The 23,056-nt window shown below is 39.1% G+C and overlaps 1 protein-coding gene across 3 annotated transcripts in view; it reads left to right on the top strand.

The window, feature by feature from the left end:
* AFF2 (AF4/FMR2 family member 2) overlaps positions 1 to 23,056 on the top strand; it is a 330,337-nt gene that overhangs the window by 85,565 nt on the left and 221,716 nt on the right. For all 3 annotated transcript variants that reach the window (XM_030449005.1, XM_030449004.1, XM_030449003.1), the window contains exons 2-3: positions 1,398 to 1,518; positions 9,105 to 9,995. In XM_030449005.1, the coding sequence (XP_030304865.1) occupies positions 1,398 to 1,518; positions 9,105 to 9,995 (1,012 nt within the window). The remainder of the gene's footprint in view (positions 1 to 1,397; positions 1,519 to 9,104; positions 9,996 to 23,056) is intronic.

Here is a 23,056-nt window from a genome sequence, read left to right as displayed (position 1 = left end):
GTTGAAAGCACAGAAGTGTCCCTTAATGCTTGTCACATGAGAGGCTATCAGTGCAAGTTGAAGAATGAATCTTTTCCTTTCCTCTTTCCTTTCCTATTTTTCCCCTCTGCTTCAGGGTTTTAATTATATCTTTTCCCTCAGAGGAGCAGGAGGTAGTTTACAAAGCCAAGAGACCAAACTACTTCAGTGCTATTCAAGGGAGAAGTGGATGCGGTCTCTCAGCTTGTCATCTAGAGCTGGGAGGTGCACAAAGCAAGCTGACATACAGATTAGTGCCGTGCACCATTACTGCACAAAGGTGCTAGATCCTCTTCTGTTTGTCTGTAGAATTATCTGATACCAGAATCATAGAATCATAGAATGGGCTGGGTTGGAAGGGACCTCAGAGATCATCAAGTCCAACCCTTGATCCACTCCCCCCGTGGTTCCCAGCCCATGGCACTGAGTGCCACATCCAGGCTCTTTGGAAATATCTCCAGACATGGAGAATCCACTACTTCCCTGGGCAGCCCATTCCAATGCCTGATCACCCTCTCCAGAAAGAAATTCTTTCTCATCTCCAACCTAAACCTCCCCTGGCACAACTTGAGACCCTGCCCTCTTGTCTTGCTGAGAGTTGCCTGGGAAAAGAGCCCAACCCCCCCCTGGCTCCAACCTCCTTTCAGGGAGTTGTAGAGAGTGATGAGGTCTCCCCTGAGCCTCCTCCAGCCTCAACACCCCCAGCTCCCTCAGCCTCTCCTCATAGGATCTGTGCTGGATCCCTTCACCATCCCAGTTGCCTCCTTTGGACCTGCTCCAGGACCTCAATCTCCTTCCTGAACTGAGGGGCCCAGAACTGGACACAATCAGCTATCCTAAAGTCTCTTCCAGTAGCCTGTTACAAAAAATGCTTTTTAAAACCCTCTTGATACCAAGAGTGAAGACTTCTATAAATTTTATCTAGTACATGGGACAGAACTGGGTGGTCTAAATCACATGAGGCTGAACTGGAGTATTGAGATGGGTGGATGGATACAGGTATTACACAGAAAAATGAATTGGAAAATGTTGCTGTGCTTCCTTGACTTCACCTTTGCTGTCTCTTTGTGGGCACCCGTGCCTCTGTGTGTTCATGTGTGCATGTATTTTGCATACTGCTCATACAAATGTGTCAAAATGTATTTTATTTTTCTGCATAATGCTCTGTTTATTTGAAAAGAACATTCTTGCCTGTTTTTATTTAGGAAGTGTATCGACTGTCTGACTGCCCACATTCAGATAGTGGCTGCTTCTTTCTTTCAGAATAGTCCTCAGGACTTGCATTATCTCTTCTGTTTTGCCACTCTCGTTGATAATAATGAGCATATAAGTAAATTATGGGGAAAATAACATGTCTGTTTTGTCTTTCTCTTCTTCAGTCACTATGAGCAAGACCGGAGTGCACTTAAGCGGAAAGAATGGGAGAGAAGAAACCAGGAAGTCCAGCAGGATGAAGATCTCTTTGCTTCAGGTTTTAATCTCTTTGGGGAACCCTACAAGGTAAATTTACATTTAAATTTACATTTTCAGAATGGTTTTGACTGGAATGCGTTTTACATTGTATATTTTATTTATTATATGCACCTATAAGAAATGAAAGTATTCCATCTGCCTTGGTACGTCTGCTCTTGAATTACACTGATTATCCAAATCTCAGCATATGGCAGCACAATAAACTGAATGCTCTGCCCAACACTCCGTGCTAATAGTGACAGAACCAGGAATTTTTGGTTACAGTCCAGTTCAAGATTTCTTTCTGTGAACACACAGTGAAGTCCTGCAACAGAAATATGTGCAGCTGATACCTCTATAAGTGGGTTCATACCTACAAAACTAACACTCTTAGTACTTTTTTTAAAAAAAGAAAATGTACCTGAGTTGTTAAAACCAATATTCTCTCTATAGATAGTGAGTCCATAAGCTTTCTTGTGCAATCATAACCATCCAAAGCAGTCTTTTGGGAGACTGTCTGAATCTTTGGGGAGCATAATAAGGGTGTGAAAGGAACTTATGACAAGTCTTACTCTCTCTAAGGAGCTTTGCTGCCTGAGATTTTCATCACCAAGGGATGTCTCCCTTGATGATTTCTGCTGCTTTGATTTTCAGTAAGACATTCCCTGAAGAATTCATCAGAATGTAAATTTCCATATCTCTTTCTCCTTCCAATCAGTGTCATCCATTGAAAGGCCACCACTTCATCTTTCCATTTTACATTGTTAGCAGCTGCAGGGAGGATGAGGGCTCTTTGAAAACTGCCTTAAAAGGAGGAGGAAAGACTGGCAGTATTATCAAATGGTGTCTAATAATTATAGGCTGGGAAACTGTGACAGATACACTTGACTCCTAGCTGTACTTGGGTTCAGACAACAGGCCTCATGGCCTTGGGGTGAACTCATGAGCTGGAAAGCCTTTGGTTCACACACAAGGGAGTGAAAGTGTCTTGCCAAATGTTTTGAAAGGTAGTTTTGATACCCAGAAGTATAAGATAACTGAAGTACAGGACAAGATGTCAGAGCTAAAACAAAGGCATCTATCATGTCTGTACTCTTGACTAGCAGCCAACTGCTTCACCCTTTAAATATTACCATCAGGACTTGAGAGCTCCCTGAATTGCAGCTGGACTGCATGCCAGGTACCTCTCACCTTGAGCAGGGATGATTCTCAAGGGTACAGATGCCTTACCTGATGCTAAGGGATCTTTCCTTACCCAAGGCTTAGAGGTCCTTTACTTCAGGACAGATCCTTAGTAACTGACTGATGGCATTCTGAAGTAATCCTATGAAGCATTCCTAATCCATGGAACTACTCCATACTTCTGTAGATGTTGTATGAATATTTCCACTAGACATAAACCATTGACTGAGACTCCTGCTGCATTGACTCATCCAATCTCATTGACTGAGATTAGATCCTGCTGCACTTAGGCTCCAAAAGGAGTTTAGAAATCAAGGGGGTACACTCCAAACCTTATGACCCAACAGGAAGGTTCTCTTTACTCTTTGTGTCTCTGGTGTCTGTGTGAATCATTATAACTTGATTTGAACTTGATTTTCCTTTGCATGTTTCTTCCATGCAGCAATTAATAAGTTGAACCTTGCCATGAAACTTAGCAAACTGTTAAATTCTGTCAAATTTATTGAACTTAGTTCATAAAATTAGTTAAAATTTAGTTCAATTTAGTTTTTAGTTAAAATTTAGTTAGTTAAAATTAGTTAAAATCAGTTTCCTTTAATAAAATATATTGCTGCTTTTCTCTTTTGTGTGAGGTGGATTCCACTCGTCCATAATGGAGACTTATTCAGCCAAGTAAAGACTACACACTAGGACAGGTTGTGGGGTCTTTTTGTTTTGCTTTTGTAAAAATCTCATCAGGGCACCATGTCTGCAATGCACAACATCTTAGCACCTTTCATTTACGGGCAAAGTAGTTTTTTATTAACTGATTTTGAGACTTCCTGCAGGAGGTGCAAAGGTTTTGTTCATGTAAGTGGTGACTTGAGTTTCAATAGGTAAACAATAATCAAATCATTGCAAAATTTTTGTGACAGAAACTAAAAACACGCCCTCCAATATCTATTTACCATAAGAATGATAATACATGATTTTATATCTATTTAATATGCATGTATTTGCACCAAACGTGCACAGAACATATGTTTTGTCAAAAAACTGAACACTTACAAAGCAAAAATTTATCTTGGTGATCATACTGAGCACTTTTTTTTTAATTGCTTTTCACCTGCTTGGCAGATAAGTTTTTAAGATCTTTGAGACTGAGCAAAACATAATGTGTTACTGTTCTAAAAAAGCACTGAAATTATCAATTGCAAAGGATAGAAACGATGAGAAAATTGCATGCAAAAATAGTTACGTCTGTCTTAAATGTGCAAAACAGAGAGAACCAAGGCTGAACAGGAGAGCTCAGTCTTGCATACATTTTTACTATCAGTGAGAAGAAAAGGATGAAATGATAAACTGGTATTTACTTTGGATGCTCTGCATTGTAAGAACCAGCAAAACCATCATCTAACTCTTAGTGGATATATAATGACATATTTTTAAGCAAATTTCAAACTAAATTCAGGAGTTTGTGTTTATTCTATAATAAAATGATGGGTAGAAGTGTGCTGCACGTTCAGTTTGAATCATCTTTTCTGTTTTGAGATGATCAGATGTTTCTGTGTGCAAGAGTCAAACAACAAGCTGCACCCTTCTTGTATCTTCTGGCTGCTCTCCATGGGAGCAGAATGAGATAAAACACTGAAAAGTCAACTCTTGTGGGCTGTGGCAGGCACAAGGTCCACATTCTTTGCTGGGTGAGCTCTACTAATGAGCATCAGCTCAAGGGATGGCTGCTAGGTTTCTGAAAGATCTGGGGATGTGAGGTAAGGTGAGACTGTAGTGACAAAGGGAAGGTTGCAAAGAAGTTTGGGAGGTCTCAGGAAATAGAAAACATCTCTTCTTTTTTTCCCCAGACCCCAGTGTCCTTGTTTATTCCTTTTTCATTTGCTTCAACAGTTAGGGTAGGGAATGCCAATATTGCTGTTTTGAAGCTTTAAAAACTGAACGACTGGCAGCAGTCTCAAGATTGCTTTTAAGTTGGGGATATTAAAACTTGGTCAGAAAAAGGAGCCCAGATTTGCTCTTGGAGCTTATTACCATTGGGTATCACAAATGTGTGGAGTATCTGACTCCATCTATCATCTCTTTGCTCCAGCATCTTTCTTTGTGTCCTGTCAAATAAAACTTAAGTGATCATTATAATTTTAGACAAGTGAGTGTTTCTACACTGACTCTTTGTAGTATCCATACATGAAAAGATGCTTTTTTCTGTGGTTAAATGAAACACATTTGTACATGCTTATTAAAAGATAAAAGTGTTTGTTTGAAGCTCTGCTATGTCATCTGGGGAAGCAACACTCCTGACAGTCTGATGACATCAACTTTATTTTGGAAAGGTTTGGCAGTGAGGGCCGTGTTCATAGAATCATAGAATTGGCTGGGTTGGAAGGGACCTCGGAGATCATCAAGTCCAACCCTTGATCCACTCCCCCCGTGGTTCCCAGCCCATGGCACTCAGTGCCACATCCAGGCTCTTTGGAAAGATCTCCAGACACGGAGAATCCACTACTTCCCTGGGCAGCCCATTCCAATGCCTGATCACCCTCTCCAGAAAGAAATTCTTTCTCATCTCCAACCTAAACCTCCCCTGGCACAACTTGAGACCCTGCCCTCTTGTCTTGCTGAGAGTTGCCTGGGAAAAGAGCCCAACCCCCCCTGGCTCCAACCTCCTTTCAGGGAGTTGTAGAGAGTGATGAGGTCTCCCCTGAGCCTCCTCTTCTCCAGCCTCAACACCCCCAGCTCCCTCAGCCTCTCCTCATAGTGTTGGCCTCCAATGCCAGTGGGATTGCAGCAGGTCTTGCCTTTGAACTCTGGTGAGACCTGCTAAGACTTGTGTTTGCAGAAGTGATCAGAGAGGAACCTGCAGTGTTACAACAACAGCCATTTGAAAAAGCAATGTCAGAATTTTCCTGAGAGAAGCTGTAATTTCACTGCTGAATTGTTGATACCTTTTAATGTTTTGCATTAGTTAAGAGCTTCAGAGATTAGTGTTTTAGAGAAAACAGTAGGAGTATTTTTGTTACTTTACAATGGAGTTTTCTCAGAAGAGTTGAACTGGAGAAAGAACCCAATGGGCAGCATTTCCACTGGGGAGGCTTTGATGAATGTTAAATCATTTATCTCTTCCAGGTAAAGCACTTCCATACTATTCAATCTTAGCATAAAAACTATCTCAGCTTCTAATCCATGGATATCAGTTTACCTATGAGGCACAAGAAAGTGAATGAATTATAAAACCTCAGGTTTCATACAAATTTGCACAAAACCCTTGTAAATTAGGCCTATATGTTTGAGTGCATTAGTCCTTTTCTTCGTAAAACCATAATGCAATAGTGAGCTAGTAAATGAGTCTTCCAATAAGATTCTATTACAGATCATTTTTGAAAGCAATTGAAGCAAATGTAGGAAGGTGTACATTTCCTAAATTAACAAGAGCCTAGCATGAGGGGGAAGGCTACTAGCCATGAGTCAAAAACCAGATGTATAATTTATGCCTTGGAATACCCAGAAAATGCTGCATTTCTTTGACAGTGCCAAAATTGTGCTTCAACATGCTGTTCAGAAAATAATATGTAGAGAGGTTTCCTTTGAGAAATAAGCCAATTACCCAGAATATGAAAGTAGAAATTGTCCTCAATCTGGAAGTAACAAAGAGCAGCCAGAAATTGACTGGATTTTGTGTTTGTCTTCCTGGTTTCCAAGCTTGTCAAGAATACTGTGCTTCTCAGGAGAGCCCTGACTTTGTTGATGAATTCAAATAAAAACACTCATGTTATGCTTTACGTTTTAAATGCAGGCAGTACACTCCACTGCATACCTGAGCTCTTTCATGTTGTGATGCACAAATCTGGTCTTAATTGTGTGCTCTAGTTTTATTTAAGCATGAAACAAATTACCACTCACATTGACTCACAGGCCATTGAAAAGAGTAATAATCCTTCCATTGACTTCAGTAACTGTTGGATATGAGCTTCAGTGCATATGCTAAGTGTTTAAATTAATGTAATCTCTGTGCTTTTTAGGAAAGATATTTTTATTAATGTTCCTAGTGAGTGACTACAAATAATAATACCCAACATTTATATAGTGTCTTTAATCCCCATAATGTGAACATTCTGCATAAAAGAGAGTTAATATCAAGCAAACTTGTATTTATAATTATGTGACGTGAAAGAAAATAAGTTGAGAGAATCAGATACTTCATCACAGAAATGATTGAAAAGCTCTAAATTAAAATTAAAATATTGAATCCCTCCTTGAGGATCTTGACAAGATATATTTAATGTGCTGTGATGTTGAAGCGTTACACTGATGATACATTTTCAGTGCTTTTTTGTTTATTTGTTTGTTTTTAACTTTTGCTTCCTGGAAAGTAAGTTAAATGCAGTCTGGAAGTAAAACTGCACCCGAGTTGAAGGTTGGTGGTCAGGTCAGGCTTTTTTCTACACTTGGATGCTTCCCATGTGCTATCCCATAAGGAGTTAAAAGTGTTAGGGGAAGGAGGAAACAGAACAAGTATGTAAGTGTTTAGACTTCACATCATAATTCCTGCTGGGCCCTTAAGCACAATGGAATCTCCTTGTTTTAAATTTTGGGGTTGAACAGAGAGCTTGGGTTTGGCTGCTGCCCAAACAGCTCATTGTGCAACTCAGTTGAAGGAGACTGTTCCTATACAAAGATCTTATTCTTGGTTTATCTGGAATGTAATTTTTACCACTGAAATGACCAACATAGGGACTCAGTAAATAAAAGTGAATCGTGGTTCTCGACAACTGGGATTATTAACCACGTGAGTTAGGAGCACTGACAAAATGTTTATAGATGAGAACAGCATTGAGCAGTTAATATTTAAATTACTGCCTCAGTGCAGTGGTAATTTGTTAGAATCCCTGAGAATAAGCAAAAAGAAGTTTGCATATATTATCTTCTTTTTCAGCATCTTTTTATGGCGTGTGTAGTACTAAGGAAAAAAAAATAATCTCTCCTGCAATGTTCTTCTCATCTCCTGACTGGTTCAGTGGTGGGTAATATAAGCAGAAATATTTCAGCAGAAATCCATGCAATGATTTTTTTCATCACTCAGACTTCTGCTTAATGCTTCAGGAAAATGGGATCAGTAGCATGGTAGGATCCCTCACTGGGAAATGAAGTGCAATTCTCTAATTAATCATAAACTCAGAGTGCTGCCTTTTTCCATGTATATGGCCTGGTGGTAAGGTATGTTTGGGCTGTGGCACTACGTGCTGTATTGAGTGGAAAAACCTAAAGATAAGAAGCTTGACTCTATCTTGAAGTATCTTTCATACATTGCAAATTCATCGTTTAATTCCAGGCTCTAGAGGTTCACTATCTGCTTCAACGGGATCTACACTTCTGCTTTGTTTTCATCCTTTGAATCTTGTAAAGTAATAAACATGGGGAATAAGCTATTTTAGTTCTCTGCTGGTCATTTCAATCAAACATAAAGATCAATAAGAAGTCTGGTACCTTGGGTCTCTGTGAGGTGAGTTAGAACAAGAACAGAGAGTGAATAGCTACGTATTAATTGTAACTTCCAGCTTATTTGTCCAGCTTTTTACAGGTGAAAGGGAAAAGGAAAAAACCTAAAACTAAAAAAAAAAAAACAAACCTAAAAAGAAATCCACTCCAGGCTTCAAAAGAAAAAAAAGTTTAGTAGCAGCAAAGCACAGATGAGTCAGTATTTATTTAATAATTACTGGAGTTCAAAGAAAAGCATGATTCACAGATAAAACCACTCACAAACAACAGAAGAATCTGGATACTTAAGAATGTGGCAGTCACATCTATTTTTGTTCTATTAGAGATTATTTTGAATGATTTTTTTTTTTTTTATTTGAAGCTACTGTAGCATTTGAGCAGGGAGAGGTTTTTCAGGTTTTGGATGGTAGATACCTCAGGTCAGACTGAACCTTCTGCAGAAAAGTAATTGGAGTTAGGCTGGAGTGAAGAGCTTGGTGCTATATGTTTATTACAGATTACCCAGCTTCTATTTATGGCAGAACTCTGGGTCAAGGGGCTGATAGAGCAATAAGGTACTTAAATAAACTGTAGCAATTCAAATGCTCAGTAGCCAGTAATTGCACGTTCGTTTTTTTCACGATATGAAATGTACAAGCCCAACATCTCTGACATAAAACCAGCTTATTTTGCTGTGAACATCCATAACTGATGCATTTTAAACACTTCTCTGAGAGCATATTTAAGAAAATGGGAAGCATTATACAAGTTGTTACTCGTGCAAGCCTGTTTCAAGAGGTTCTTTGAACACAGTTATTGATAGGTTTTTTCTGACACAACATATGCAAAATGTAATTGAAATTAAATGTCAGCATGACACCATTAAACAGCTAAGATTTGCCATCTTCTAAGACAACTATTCTGAGCATTAACTTCCTAATCAGGAATTGACTCAATCTTTTCTTTCATTTTTTTTTCTATTTTAGACAAATAAAGGTGATGCCCTTGCAAACCGTGTCCAGAACACCTTGGGAAATTATGATGAGATGAAGGACCTGTTAACCAACCATTCCAACCAGAGCCACCTTGTAGGAATCCCAAAGAATTCTGTCCCACAGACACCTATTGACAAAAATGAACAGAACTTTTTCCCAGAACCAAGAAACAGGATGATCCCAGCTCATCAGATCAGTGGCCACTCATCGACATCAATGCCTCCACCTTCTTCGTTGTCATCTAATTCTACTTTGCTTCACAGTCACCAGAGCAGCAGAAAGTCGAGGACAGACTGGTCCCGGGGTGGTCACAACTCCAGTGGGACCCAGCCAAGCCAATCCAGTGGCCAGCAGAGTCGGACAAAGCACAGCACTTCCCATGACCAGCCCCAGGGCAGATATGAAGAGCTCTATAATTGTCAGGGTGAGCAGCATAAAAGTGGAGGAACTGAAGAAGCCAATTCTATGGCAGCATCTTCACATTCGAGGAGGCATACTCATTCCAAGTCAGCCCCTGGAGAACACACATACAAAGAAAACAGCCATTCAAAGTCACCTGCAGAGCTGGAATTTGTTGGTCATGGTCCTGGGTCTCCACTTCCTTCCACCTCTTTGCTATCTGCAAACAGTGGTCTTTCAAGCCAGAACTTCCCACCTGGTCTTCACTGCAAAACCAGCATGGTCCAGCAAAAGCCTACAGCATATGTCAGGCCTATGGATGGTCAAGACCAGGTACCCAATGACTCACCTGAACTGAAACCTCCAATAGAAATAGAGAATGGATATGGAAACCAGGCCTTTGGGACAGTGCTGGAAGGAAAAGTGAACACACCCAGCTCCAAAAACAAAGTACCAAAGCTCAACATTCCTCCTGTTAGTGAAGTAAGTAGTTTAAAACATCTCTCTATTACTGCTTGTTTCGTGTACTGAATTTTTTTTCTCTGGAAATATGCAGTTCCATTTCCTGGAATTAGAGTCTAAGCCATTCCTTTATTCTAGAATCTGCATGACTACTTCTGGCAAAGTTTTTTGTGATAGTCCCAGTAGCAATATTTACTGATGTTTGGAATACTAATATTGCTTGTTTCTGATTAGTATTAAAAGGCTTGGTCTCACTTGGATGTAATATATTTATACCACCTAGAATTCTGGACAGAGAACTCTAATATCTGAGCTCATCTGCAGTTTTCACTCTTTCATTTTCATTTAGGAGCTCATTTGATAGAAAGATAACTTTTTTAAACTCTAAGGAAAAATGGGAGTGTTCAAATTTCAGTGGTACTAAACAGTTCTACCAGTAAGGAGTTTATTTGCAGAGTTTGCTCAATTCCTGTTGCTTTTAATGGAATTAATGTAGCTTAAGTTCAGAGTAATGCTTATGAAAATCTGTCCCATTAAAGCTTTTATGCATTTTGAATACCTCTTAATACTGGGATCCAGTCCCAGTCTCTGCTACCAACAGTTTTAGCTGTTGAATTTTGTGTTGCTGGTCAGTTCAGCAGCCCTCTGAGGCCCATCTCAGTTGGTTCCTAGGCAGGGTTATTCCAAGCACAGATGTATAATAAGAATACCAATGGAGCTATTTGGGCTATGGATACTTTTATTCTTAGTTTCTCTAAAGCAGTAACCTCTACAAGGTCAGTTTTTAATGTACATTTGAGCAAAATTGCAATAGGAGGTTTTCATAGCTTTCTCTTTTGCCCCCCAAATTTCCCTTCTTGGTGATATTTTTGCACTAAGAATAAGGAGTGATCCATTCTTAAACCACTTTCTTGCAGAAGGTCAGCTTTTTCTGCTGGAATAATTGTTTCAAGCCAATAATTTGTTTGACTATTTAAGAACTTGATGTTATTTATTAGCATTCCAGGCAGCAACAAAGACTGATGTGTTTTGCAGTTGAGCTTGGAATAATTTTCTGGGAACTGCATCTGAAAACAGTAAAAGGCCTATTTATATCAAGTGGAAGCTGAGGGTTGCTCGCAGATGGTGTTTTATTAGAAAATGTATTTGTTAATAAGCGTAGCTTTGTAGGAGATTACTTTACAGATGTTTCTGTTTATTTTTACCTTAGGATAAAAATCTGCTGATGTAGATGCCTTCATAGTCTGTTGTGATTTGTCACTAGTGTTGTCTGGCAAGTCAATAATTACATTCAAATGAAATAATGATGTTGCAAAAGCAAATACATTTTTCCACTTTTGCCATCTATTAACACTGTTAGTAAATAGAGACACTTTAAAGTGCAGCATTAATGCAAAGTATTTTTGGGATTAGAATGTACCTTTTGCAAATATTATCAACTATTAAAAAGCATTTTTTTTTCTTTAATTTTTGGCTGAAATCCCAGCACTGTTGAAATCAGTGGAGTTGTTAGCAGTGCATTTTGAGTGTGGATTTCACCCACAGCCCTTCACGTAGCTCTAAGAACCTCTGATGTGAAATGGTTTTGGAAAGATTTCTAGTCACACAGATGAAAAATTACATTGTGAAGTTGTTGCTGAAGCTGCTTTAGTTTATATTTTGTGCAGTGAGAAGTAGAGGCGTGTAATTAATTTCACTTATGATTAGATAAATGGTAAACTCCAAGCACTTTGGAAAGAAATGCTGATGATAATCTTAAATCAGCCTGAATTGTAAGAGTGAGCAATAATTTGAAGAGGGAAAGAAAACCCCAAACTGCATTCAAGTGATGAATAACTTTCCTTTCTGATACAGAACGTGTGACAATAGCCAGGCTGATGGAGTTTATGGAATCACATCTACTCTGGAGTTTGTAGGGTTGATTTTTTTTTTTTTTTTTGCCTGTGTCAGGACTGTGAACTTTGGCCCCTCTGTGTTTTTCCCCAGATGTGTATCCTGAATTTGATTTACCCTACGTTCAGCAATAAAACTCCTTCCAAGCTGATGTTATAGATAACTGGTCTAGTTTAAGCTTAATCAGAACTGACAGTGCACACCTGTGAAACCCATAACCTTTCCAGAACGACTGCAGCGAGTCGCTCTCTTGTAATCTTTATACAATTGATGTGGAGGCTTATGATCCTTTGGTGGTACTTATCAATTTATGAACCTTCCCCAGCCACCTTGAACCACAGTGATCTGCTTGAAACAGTTTTGCTCCTGCTCCATAGGTTTCCACCCTAACACTGTTCCAGGTGGTGATCTTGAGCCTAGCAGCAGAAGTTAAATTTTTGCAGCATTTCTCCATAATTTGTTCTGTGTCTCTTCTCTGTCTTTGAGGCCATTTTGTTTCAGGTTGCTGAATGTACACATAGAGATTGCAGACCACATGCTTTGCAGTGAATCCTCTCAAAATTTTTGCGTGCTCTTAAGAGGAGGAATTCTGTGAAGAAATAGAATTCCTGGGTGATGGTCTTTGCAGTAATGGTATCTATTAAAATGTGCAAAGATGGAAAAGAAAAAGACAGTTTTTGCTGTCTTAAGGAGGGGAATAAGTAACCAAATATTTGAACAAGCAGATTTAAAAGATGAGTTCAGAGTGATGTGGAAATATGATCTCATTTATCATGGCTTAATGGAACAGGACGTTGAGTGCTCGGGAAGCGTCCTGCCATGTGTAAGGAAGTCATCAATTTTCTAACATAATTTGTGTCACTTGAGGTGTTGCTCTAAGAGTCTTTGCTCGTTTTCTGGGCCCAATTCTGCCCTCAGAGATGCCCATCCATCTTTCAGCTCCTCTGGAGTGGACAACATTGTTAATGCCTTGCTGCTGGCATGTCTCCACTGTGCAATGGATTGTGATTTAGTGATTCCTGAGTTTGTAGAGACTCGTGTTAAGTTGACACAGACTTCTCAGACTGGGTCAGGATGCAGTGTTAGCTGCACCTATGCACCCACAGACTAATCCCAGCCTCATTACGATTAATAGGAGACAATGTATTTTTCTTAAATATTTCCATTTTCCTTCTCATTGTTTTTTTTTTTTTCAAGCAGTAATTTCTTATGGAAAGATTATTTTCAATAATTCTATTTCGATTCTTAATATGCTGAGATAGGAAGTCTGTGATGACATGACCCTTCCTAAAGATAACAGCAGTTTTGTTGTGATTTGCACAACGTGTATACTTATTAAAACTACTTCATATAAATGTTAGACATAGCACATGCAGATGCCTGCTGGATGTAAACATAGACTTTATATTTCCAGAATGCAGTGTTAGCTGCACTTATGCACCCATGGACTAATCCTTGCCTCTGAGTGGCTGATATTGTGGGATTTTCTGACCTTGGCTCACACACACAGAGCTTGTTCAGCACATGTGGCCATTTCTGGTAGAGAAATAAGAAAAACAGAGCCTCTGTAGACAGTTATACTTGTGAGGATTTCTTTATGATTTTGTGAGTCTTTTGATTCCCTTTCTCCTTTGTTTTTCTTGTCTTTTTTTTTTATTTTGTTTTCTTGAGGCTGAAGGTGAAATTTTTATGGCTTTGTGCCTTGAACAAAATGCAATGTAACCACTAGCACCCAAGTTTGCCAGCCTCTTAGATGGGGAAATCACCAAGCAGACCTTTCAGACCTAGGAGGCCATAAAGCCATCCTGTGGCTTCAGGAGGACGTGCAGAATGCACCAGGTATCATGACACAGAACTGATAACATTTCTGGAGCTAAAACTGGCAGGAAAATTGAGAAAAAGCCTCAAGCTGTAAACATTATTTCCTGTTCCTTATTAATTCTCATCACTTTATTCTGTCTTTTCATACACACTTACATAAATATACATATATATATATATATAAATTTTGACCTTGTATTTAGCATTTGGTAAATTGTGGCAAGCCTGAGACATGACAAGGAGCTTTTTTATCATGTAGAATTCCACTTGTTTAAATTGTGTGATAGCAGATGATTGTTACTTACCACTCAGAGAACTGCATAGTTAAAGCCTATGTATTTCTTTAAAAAAAGTAGGGGTTAGAGACCACAATAACAGCTGATCCTCTCTCTGCTGCATTAAAATTCAGAATCTTGATACATGTGGGTATATTTAAAGCACTAGGAATCCAGATGCTTACAAATTATTTCAAATTGATGAACTCAGCAGGAGACAGCTGAAAGAAAGTCTGTACGTTTCAGATTGGGCTGGAACACAATTACTGAGAGCACTGAGTAAAGTGAAGGGTTTTAAGGTCTATGGGAACCTCAGAAGATGTCTTCTTGGAAAACCTTACATGCAGTTCTTCAGAACAATGCATGTGTTTCCAATAGACATTTTTTAGGGACAGTCGAGGGCAATTGAGATAATCTTTAATTCTCAAGGCAGTTTTTAAATCTTGTTCCCAAGTTGTCCTCACATTCCTACAAAATAGCAAATATTTGTGTACCAAACCTTCCCCAAAATACAAAGCTAGGAGCAAATCCTACAGTATCTATGTCACCACCACTTAAGTAATAAAAAATGAAGAACTTCTATTTTCACTTCAGTTGTAGGAAAATATTTTGATGGGCTCAGTATACTGCAAAGTGATAAGCTTCTGTTAGTGTTTCAAATCATTCTGTTATCACTGCATGTATTGATTAGCTTAGTGCTTTCTGAGCTGGCTATAAAAAAGGCTGCTCTCTTTCTGCATTAAAGAGCAAGAAAAATTAACAGGTAGGTAACCATAATGATTGAGCTTAAATAGTAAATGCAAGAGGCTTATATATGACTTAGAAAACTCCTTATAGGAACCAAACCCAGTTTAATTTTTTTTTAATTAAATGGAAAATAGATTTCTTCAATTAAACCACCCTACACCTTTTCTATATTCAGGCTACTCTAGTTGCCAACTGTAGTGTGTTACCATCGTTGTGGGCAAATCAGTTTTTCTCAGATGCAAGCTCTAGCTGGCTCCCAAACTTTAAACTCTCAAGAATTGCCTGAATCACACATTAAGCTGAAATCCTTTGCTTGGCTCAAACTTCAAAAGTCCAAGGCCAAAACCAAACCCAAAGAGCAGTATTACAGGTTACAGCCATATGTTTTTCATTTGTAAATACTGTGAGAAGTAATGTTCTTGTGATACTTCTAAATGAAGACCATATGACACCACTCAATTGAAGACCTCTTATTGTGGCCTTTTGAAGACTACTGTCCCATTGCTTGGACAATTAAAATTAAAATTAGTAAAGCTATCTTTAACAAGAGGACAACTTGCCTCTTCTTAATCACAGATAAGTGAACATATATGGGTTTTGAACCAATATGACCAATGGAAACACATCAAGCTGCAGAACAAGGTACTCTAAGTTGAATGTATGTGGCTAAAAGAATTGAATACTAACATTTAAGGGTTGGATTCGATGATCTCTGAGGTCCCTTCCAACCCAGCCTATTCTATGATTCTATGATTTAATATGAAAATATCCCAACTCTTTTTAATGGACTTTTTGAATAATGACCAGGAGTTGGTGGAGTTATTTCTCAGCATCTTGTTTCTGTCCATCTGGCATGAAAATTCATAATGAAGGATGATCTTGGATCTTGATAGTCTACATATTTGCCAGCTAAAAAGGGTGTTCTTCTAGGACAAGTCCAGCAGCTGTAACCAAATTTGAGCCTTTGTACTATCTAATACTTTTCTGGAACATGACCCACTTTAATAAATATATTCTCTGTAAACTGTAAAACAAAGAATGCTCATATAAGAGAAGATGAGAAAATGCATTTTCACATATTGGAATTTTTTTAGGATGTGTGTTTTCACTCTGGGCTATGATCAGTCCTCAACTGAGCAGTGTGCATTCTTCTTACTTAGAACAGGAGTGGCAGGAATTCAGGTATCTGTAGGTGGTCTTCTGTCCTAGAATGAATGGCCAGTTTTCAGCTTTATGATCAGCTACTTTAAATACTGTTTTATCTGATGCAAACCTTTTAATGAACATATAACTAGTTTGAAAGAACCTACCTACACAGTCACTACTTTTTCTTGTCATAGATGTTGAATATTTTTTTCCACAAAGCCTTGTTTGCTTTTCTTTGTAGGGGAGCACAGGAATTAGGGTTTTAAAAAGTCTGAGAACACAAAAAGTCACATGTTTTTTGAAGTATGGGCAAGAGAGTGTGCACACCTTTTTGCAAGGGCCATGACAGCTGCTCTGAATCATCACTAAGACTGAACCTGGGACTTCTCAGGATGGCCTCTGCTTTTTAACAAGAGTGGGGTCTCTTCCTAGTAGCTGTAATTGATTTTCTCCCAGGGCCACTCATTTAGTGATTGTGATTAAAACATTACATCCAACACACCTGTTAAATGTAGGAAAAGAAGCATAAAGAAAATACAGGAAAATCAGCGGTGTAAATGTGTAAGAAAGTTCTAATCCTGAAGAAAATGGGAGTCAACAATAAAATTGGACTTTGCTTTTTCTGGTAGGCGTAGAACAACTGGAATGCTCTCTTCCAAAGGCCAGGAATCTGGGAAGCTGAAAGGTGCAGAAAATTACATTAGGTATTGTAGAAGTGATAGGAAACCAAACACAAAGCAATATTCAGATTCTATCTTACCAAACTACAACCAGGAAAAGGTAAACCAGAAACCTTTCCTGAAGCTTTCTGTAGAAACCTGCTGAGCATGAAGCAGAGACAGTGGAAGTGAGAATAGGGAAACTGGGCTCACAAACTGCAATGCTCAAGTGTGCTCAGCTTTCTGATGAAATTCCCCAAAGTGGAAGTGCTTCACTTCTTGAGCTCATCAGATTCCATCTCGTGAAAGCTTTGTGCAATGTGCAAGGAATCTGTGATCCAGAAGGTAGCCTCCTCCTGCTCTGTTTTTGCATTTTTACATGTGTTAAATGCTTACTTGCATGCCCAGCTGTGAGTAAAACCATTGGAGCAATACCTTAGGAATCATATTTGTAACATACCTTTCAAGTGTGAAAAGCAGAGGAGGGTCTTATATGAGCAATTCTGTCTTTTATCACCAGAGCCACCCCACTATAAACCAGGATGGAAAAGCATTTAGGATCTGCAGGTGAAAACGTCATATGGGAATACTTTAATACCCAAAAACCAAAACAAAACAGAGTGAAAGAAAGTGGAATATATAACTTGGCAGTTCTCCATGAACTGCAGATATAGGTTAAAGTTATTTAGTTGGCAGGCGATTGCTAGTGTATTAGCAATGTTTTGGGGAAAAAAAAATCTAATTTCTGTGTTTTGGCTTGTGCAGTAAAGAAATTCCTCCCACATAAATATGTTCATTTCACCTTCTGGGAAGTAAAGAAAGGAAACCGTAGCTGCAGACTGTTATTTAATCTTCCTGAAATTAGCATTTGGTGCTCAGGAAGATTGAAAGATTTAATGCCAATGCCTTCCTCAAAAGAAAGAAATGACACACCACATATGTTTTAGCACTGGTTAGACTGTTAAATGGAATTAATCAAAATCCACGTTAAAATATTTCCATGTGTTAATTAGCAATGGTTTGGAACCTTAAAATACATATTGGCTTGGGAATAAATTAGTGAAGAAATATCAGACTGAGTTTGTGGGCTTTTAATTGCAACATAATATACTATGTGTTTCAGAAAGGTAGATGTAAATACGCTCCTCTGAAATGATATGGCAATGTGCATTTAAAAATTGTGTAATAAAACAATCTAAATCAGGCTTTCATTATGGCAGAGTGATCCATTTCCCATTTTAAAAGAAACATTAAATTCTTCCCTCATAATAAAGCAAGAGAAAAACAGTTGAAAAATGTCAACAGTTTCATCTCAGGCCAAAGGAAGTTTTAAAATTTCTCCTTTGAAAATCATGATGATGTAGCAAGTCCCAACACAAGGTCTCCTGTTGTGAGCAGTATCGTTCACTTTTGCCTTTCTATTCCTGCTGGGCCACTGCAAAGTTTGTTTCTCATTCCCTCATGCTGAGCCTTGAGAGCATAAATAGCATAAATTTAGTTAAGTACATAAATGAGACTGAACAAATTGGTATATTAATACTCTTAAATTAATACACATAAGAGAGGTAGTGAGATCCATTGTAGCCTTATAGATACTGAGCACAGAGACCATGGTTGGCCCTCAGGGTAGAGAGACCCCATTTTTTTTCCTAGGGAGGGAATGACCATTTTTTTCCAAGACAAAAAAAAAAAAAAAAAAAAAAATCCCTATGTGCTATCTGTGCTATTCAGTTTTTGAAGCTGCTTCCCTCGTTTCATCACCCACCATCGCATTGCAGGGATGATTTTGTTTATATCCATCATGGGGAGCTTATAAAGGATGATTGTTCATTTTATTTTTTTCTGTGGTTGCTGTTCTAGTAGCCATTGAGCACAAAGAAAAGGTTTGGGAAGCAGAGGGAGGACGAGGGAAAGATAAGCAAAGCTTCAATAACTTTACAGGTTAATGAGCCTATTTTTGCTTGGATTTGCAAAGAACTGTGAGAGGAGTCTGTGATCACAGGTGAAAGCCTCAATCCCCATTAATACTGCCAGTTAATACTGCTGGTCTAATCATATTTCAGTTAATACATGCTGCTTTCCCTTGCACACTTCCTCAGAATAAATTCCCACTGTTATATCCCCCAGAAGTGTAAACTCCTTGGGTTATATTTCACTGAGCTGCAAGCTGGGACACCTCAGGCCACAAGACAAGCTGGCAATTACTTCTGCTGTTTGTAAATATCCTTCCACCCGTTTATATTTGCCAATATTTTAGGTATAAACATCGGGTTAATTCTTTCTTAAATATGTTAAAACAATGACATGTACCCCTTGTAAACTTAGAAAACTATAAAGACACTCAGGTCACTTGGAGGATTTTATTATTTAGAGTTCACCCTAAATGAAGGCTTAATGTTCAGTGAACTATGTCTGTGGTGTTGAGTCCCTTTTTATGCCAAGAAATCCTAATTTCCATGTCACCAGAAACTAAAACGTTCTCAAATATATGTCTACTAGCACATGCAAGTGACACTTGAATATGCTTGATTTTGAGCCTTTCTTTACATCCAGGAGTAGCTTTTTTAAGTGGCTTCCTTGTGAAGGAAAACTTCACAGTATATTTTGCATTGGGAGAAAAGAGATTGTAACATTCCTTCCTACCAACACATGCAGTTCCACACTGACATGAAATATGGCATAAAATTAGCTAGGAAAAATTTAAAAAGTAATTTTTATTCAAAACAATTATCCTAGCAAGCACATCATTTGCTGCACAAAACCATGATCACAAAGGTCACCATTTAGCATCGTTTCATAGAGAGGACTATGGACTGTGGTGTCATGGACCACAAATGGTGCCCGAATCCGAGTTTGGAAACCAGGGATTTAAAGCTTTGACAATATTTCTGACAGCAAAACTTTACCATTAAAGTTTCCTGAGGTCTGTGGAGTCACAAAAAGCTCATGAGGGGATATACATTCTCTGTGCCAATGGCTGACATTTTTGCATTCTCATAAATTATTTCTTCCACCACCAGATAGGAGAAGGCTGTGCAGAGAGGAATGGAGGCAGGGCTGCACTAAAAAGTTTTCTGCATGTGAATGCAAGTAAATACATTCAAATTCCACTAAATTCGTAGTTACAACTGATTGCTTTTTCCTTTCCATGTAATGATAACCTAGCTCTTGCCAGGTCCTTAAAACGTAAAATATCCAATTTTCTGTACTCCAGATAAATAAAAGAAACCATACAGAGGAGCACAACTTTCTGTAAGGGGTGATTGTAAAGTACAGCAAGGTTTGACCTGTCTTATCCTTTGGCATGGCCTTGTAGGCATTGCTGTGCAATTAATCCTGCTACTTTCACATGAGGACTAAGGCTTTCTGATTTTGAATAGAAGCAGCAAAATGCAGCCACAAATGATTGATGTGAATATGACTTATTTAGGACTAGTAGCATGTAGCAAGGATATAGAGAATTATTGCTCTTCAGAGAAGAAGAAAAATTAAAATTTGCAAATGCTGTTTTCATAAACACATTTTAGTAAGATGTAACTGCACCTGCATTTCATCAAGAAAATTGTTTGATACTGTTTTTAATATACTTTGATATATTTAATATATTTGGGTGTTTTTTTATTTTTCTACAATAATATGGGTTTTTTCTACTCTTATTAGTATTCTTCATACTTTGTCCCTAGTCCCAAGTATCAGATCTTGTGAGAGATAGCCTGGTTACTTGAAACTCTCATCCCACTTTTTCAGAACCAGAATCTTGGCTATAATGACTTCTGCAGATAGGCAACTCTATTTCAGATGTATAGCTAAATCAGGAATTTTTTTATTACTATGGACTTTGCTTGCTTACAAGAGCCAGGTGCTAGAAATAAAAAGTGTGCATTTCTGTTATCATTTTAGTTTATTTTAGGAGAACACTTTGGAAAACAAATCTGATCATTTGCTGCTCTTTGACTTGCTGGGAATAGGTCTCAGGATACGTGAAGGATATTTTTTTAGGTTGAAAGGAAGACAAGCTCTGCAGGGATGCCTGTAACATGCTCCAGATGCTCTCTAGAGCTCAGGAGAAGTCAGAGGGCCACACAGGTCCTCGTTTCACCTTCTCTCTTCCAAGACACACAGACTGTTCGTGGGCTTCTTGGCACCAACTCTCACTGCACAGACAACTGTTGTGCTGCAGTTCTTACTAATGTAGGGATGGCTTGTCTGGCACTAGGACAGGACCTGGGATAAAATTAACTGTCATGGTTGCTGATTTCTATAAGTTGGATATAATTCTAAACACCTAGATGAGCAGGTGGCAAGAGTGGAGAAGGCTCTGCCCTCTCTCCACCACAGGCTGCACCTATCCAGGGACAGCCTAAGTCTAGGTCTTTGAGAAGGGAAAAATTCTGCAAGTTCTGGAGGGAACTTCCATAACTAAGCCCATTAAAAAGGAGCTGATTTTTACAGCCTAGTCTGTGAGATTTTCCATAATAAATCTTGCATTTGGTTTCAGAAGTAGGAGCCCAGGACAATTCTCCATATTTTTGGTTGCTGCAGTTGTTTTGGTTTCTAGGGTGAGGCACATATCAGGTCACTGAAGGACAGAAGAGAACAGAGACAAGAACAGAGACATGATCAGAGACAGGGATTTCCCCTTTCATTATTCACAATAAATATGTTTGTTCAAGAGCAAATAGCTGGAATTAAGAAGACATGTGGAAGAAAAGGCTATTTGTGTCAAATACACAGGAAATACTGTTTACAGATAAGTCATTGTAAAGATTGTCTTTTAACAAGGCCAAGTTTATTTGGGATCCTGACTATGTAAAGGTCCTGTAATTCATTCTTTTTCTTATTTTCTAACATGGGGCACTGCCCCATGTAAAGATGTGATTGCAGTGAGCCAAGCTTTAAAGTGTTTCAATGGATTAAAGTGCTTTACTGAAGCTGCCTTGGACTTTGGAGTGTCAAAAATCTTTATTAAGTGAGATTTCCAGGTTTAAAGTCAACAGCCAGAGGCAGCCAGAAGAGATGCTATCTCTATGGCATGCCCTTAATAAAAAGTTTGCTTGAACATAATTCTCTTCTGACAGCAAACTTGTGTATAATGGTGAGAATATTTACACGTGGTACTTTGGTGTAATGGTGGAAAGGGAGAAGTTTGAGAGAGATCAAACCTGTGGCAGTGGAGTGTGGCAGGTTGTGTGTCCATGGCTGTCCCCTGCAGAAAAGTGGCACAGGGCAAGCTGAATATAGAAAGATAAATTGGTTTTCTTTCACCTTTTAATGGGGAGCCCAGGCTGAAGGCAACTCTGCAAGTAAAAATATGGGAGTTTGTGGCAAAAGACAAGACTTGAACATGAGCAGCTGGAACTGAAGGCTTGAGTTCCAGTAGAGACAGTGGCAGAGGAGATAGGGGAATGCCTAAAACATGCTGAGAGTACCTTACCTGACCTGCTAAAGCCTCTGACTGGGCTTCTCCAGAAGCAGGTCATTTCATTGTGGACTTCTTGGAGGTCTTATTTCCCCATATTTCCCCTGAGCAGCTGGTTCTTCAAAGTACTGGAAGTAAAGTTGACTTCTGCACTCTGTGAACTTGAGCTTTTGCATACTTCATAGATGATTATTTTTCTTACAGTGTTATCATCAGTTTGTTTTCTCTTTGTGTGCACACGTAGAAATCCAGTGTCAAATGGTAACTAAGCCCACAGCAAGTCATAAGCACGTAGGGAAGCACATAGACAGTCATATGGCCACTTATCCCTCCATCCACACTTGCAATACAGTGGCTGAAAAGGCTTTCCAGGCCTGGCACAGTGCTGTGGTTTCACAATAGATCACGCATGACAAAAGTAGAAAGGAATTACACATTTTGTGGCCTTCCTCTCTTTTGACATAAAGCCACGTGGAGAGCTTCACTGTGTCTGGTTTCTGATTTTGGCCCTGAATACAGGCAAATATCACAGGCCTAACAATTGTAATTTCTGGTCCTCCCTCCAAAACTGAGACCCAAGGGAATGAATTTTCAGCTGGATGCTCTCAGATCTGTTCAATGCTTAAGTTTAATGGCACTGCTTGTTTGTCTCTTGCTGAATGGCATCATACAATTACTTCTTAATTCCTCTTTGTTCCCACAGCTGCTTTCACACTTAGTCCCTCTCAAACCAGAGCAAGAGCAGCTTTGCCTCCAGTGCTGGTGTCCTGTGGCTCCCAGCACCCACTGTTTCCTCTGCATGGGGAAGGGTTTGGGTCTGAGGGGAGGGAGCCAGAGGAGGGAAGGACAGAAATTTGACTTTCAGCCCATGGTCTAGGGAGCAGAGCTGTGTGCTTCAGGAGCTGGAGGAGAGGAAGATACTGTAATTCCTACGTAGAAAAGCAGAAAAAAAATGAAGGCATCAGTGTGTGCTTTAGTGGCTGTGACAGAATATGGTCTGGGAAGGTGAAAAGTGCAAGGGAAGAGCAAGGCTTCACCCAGGCTCAGGCTGCTGGGCTGGGGCTTCCCAGAGGAGGCAGCAGCAGTAGTGGCCACCTGGGCAAGTGGAAAACCTGGAGGATA

The sequence above is a fragment of the Calypte anna genome, chromosome 4 (assembly GCF_003957555.1).
Source record: "Calypte anna isolate BGI_N300 chromosome 4, bCalAnn1_v1.p, whole genome shotgun sequence".
In the NCBI taxonomy this organism is placed as follows: domain Eukaryota; kingdom Metazoa; phylum Chordata; class Aves; order Apodiformes; family Trochilidae; genus Calypte; species Calypte anna.
Note: the sequence above shows the minus strand (reverse complement) of the source record. Positions and strands in the feature narration are given on the sequence as shown.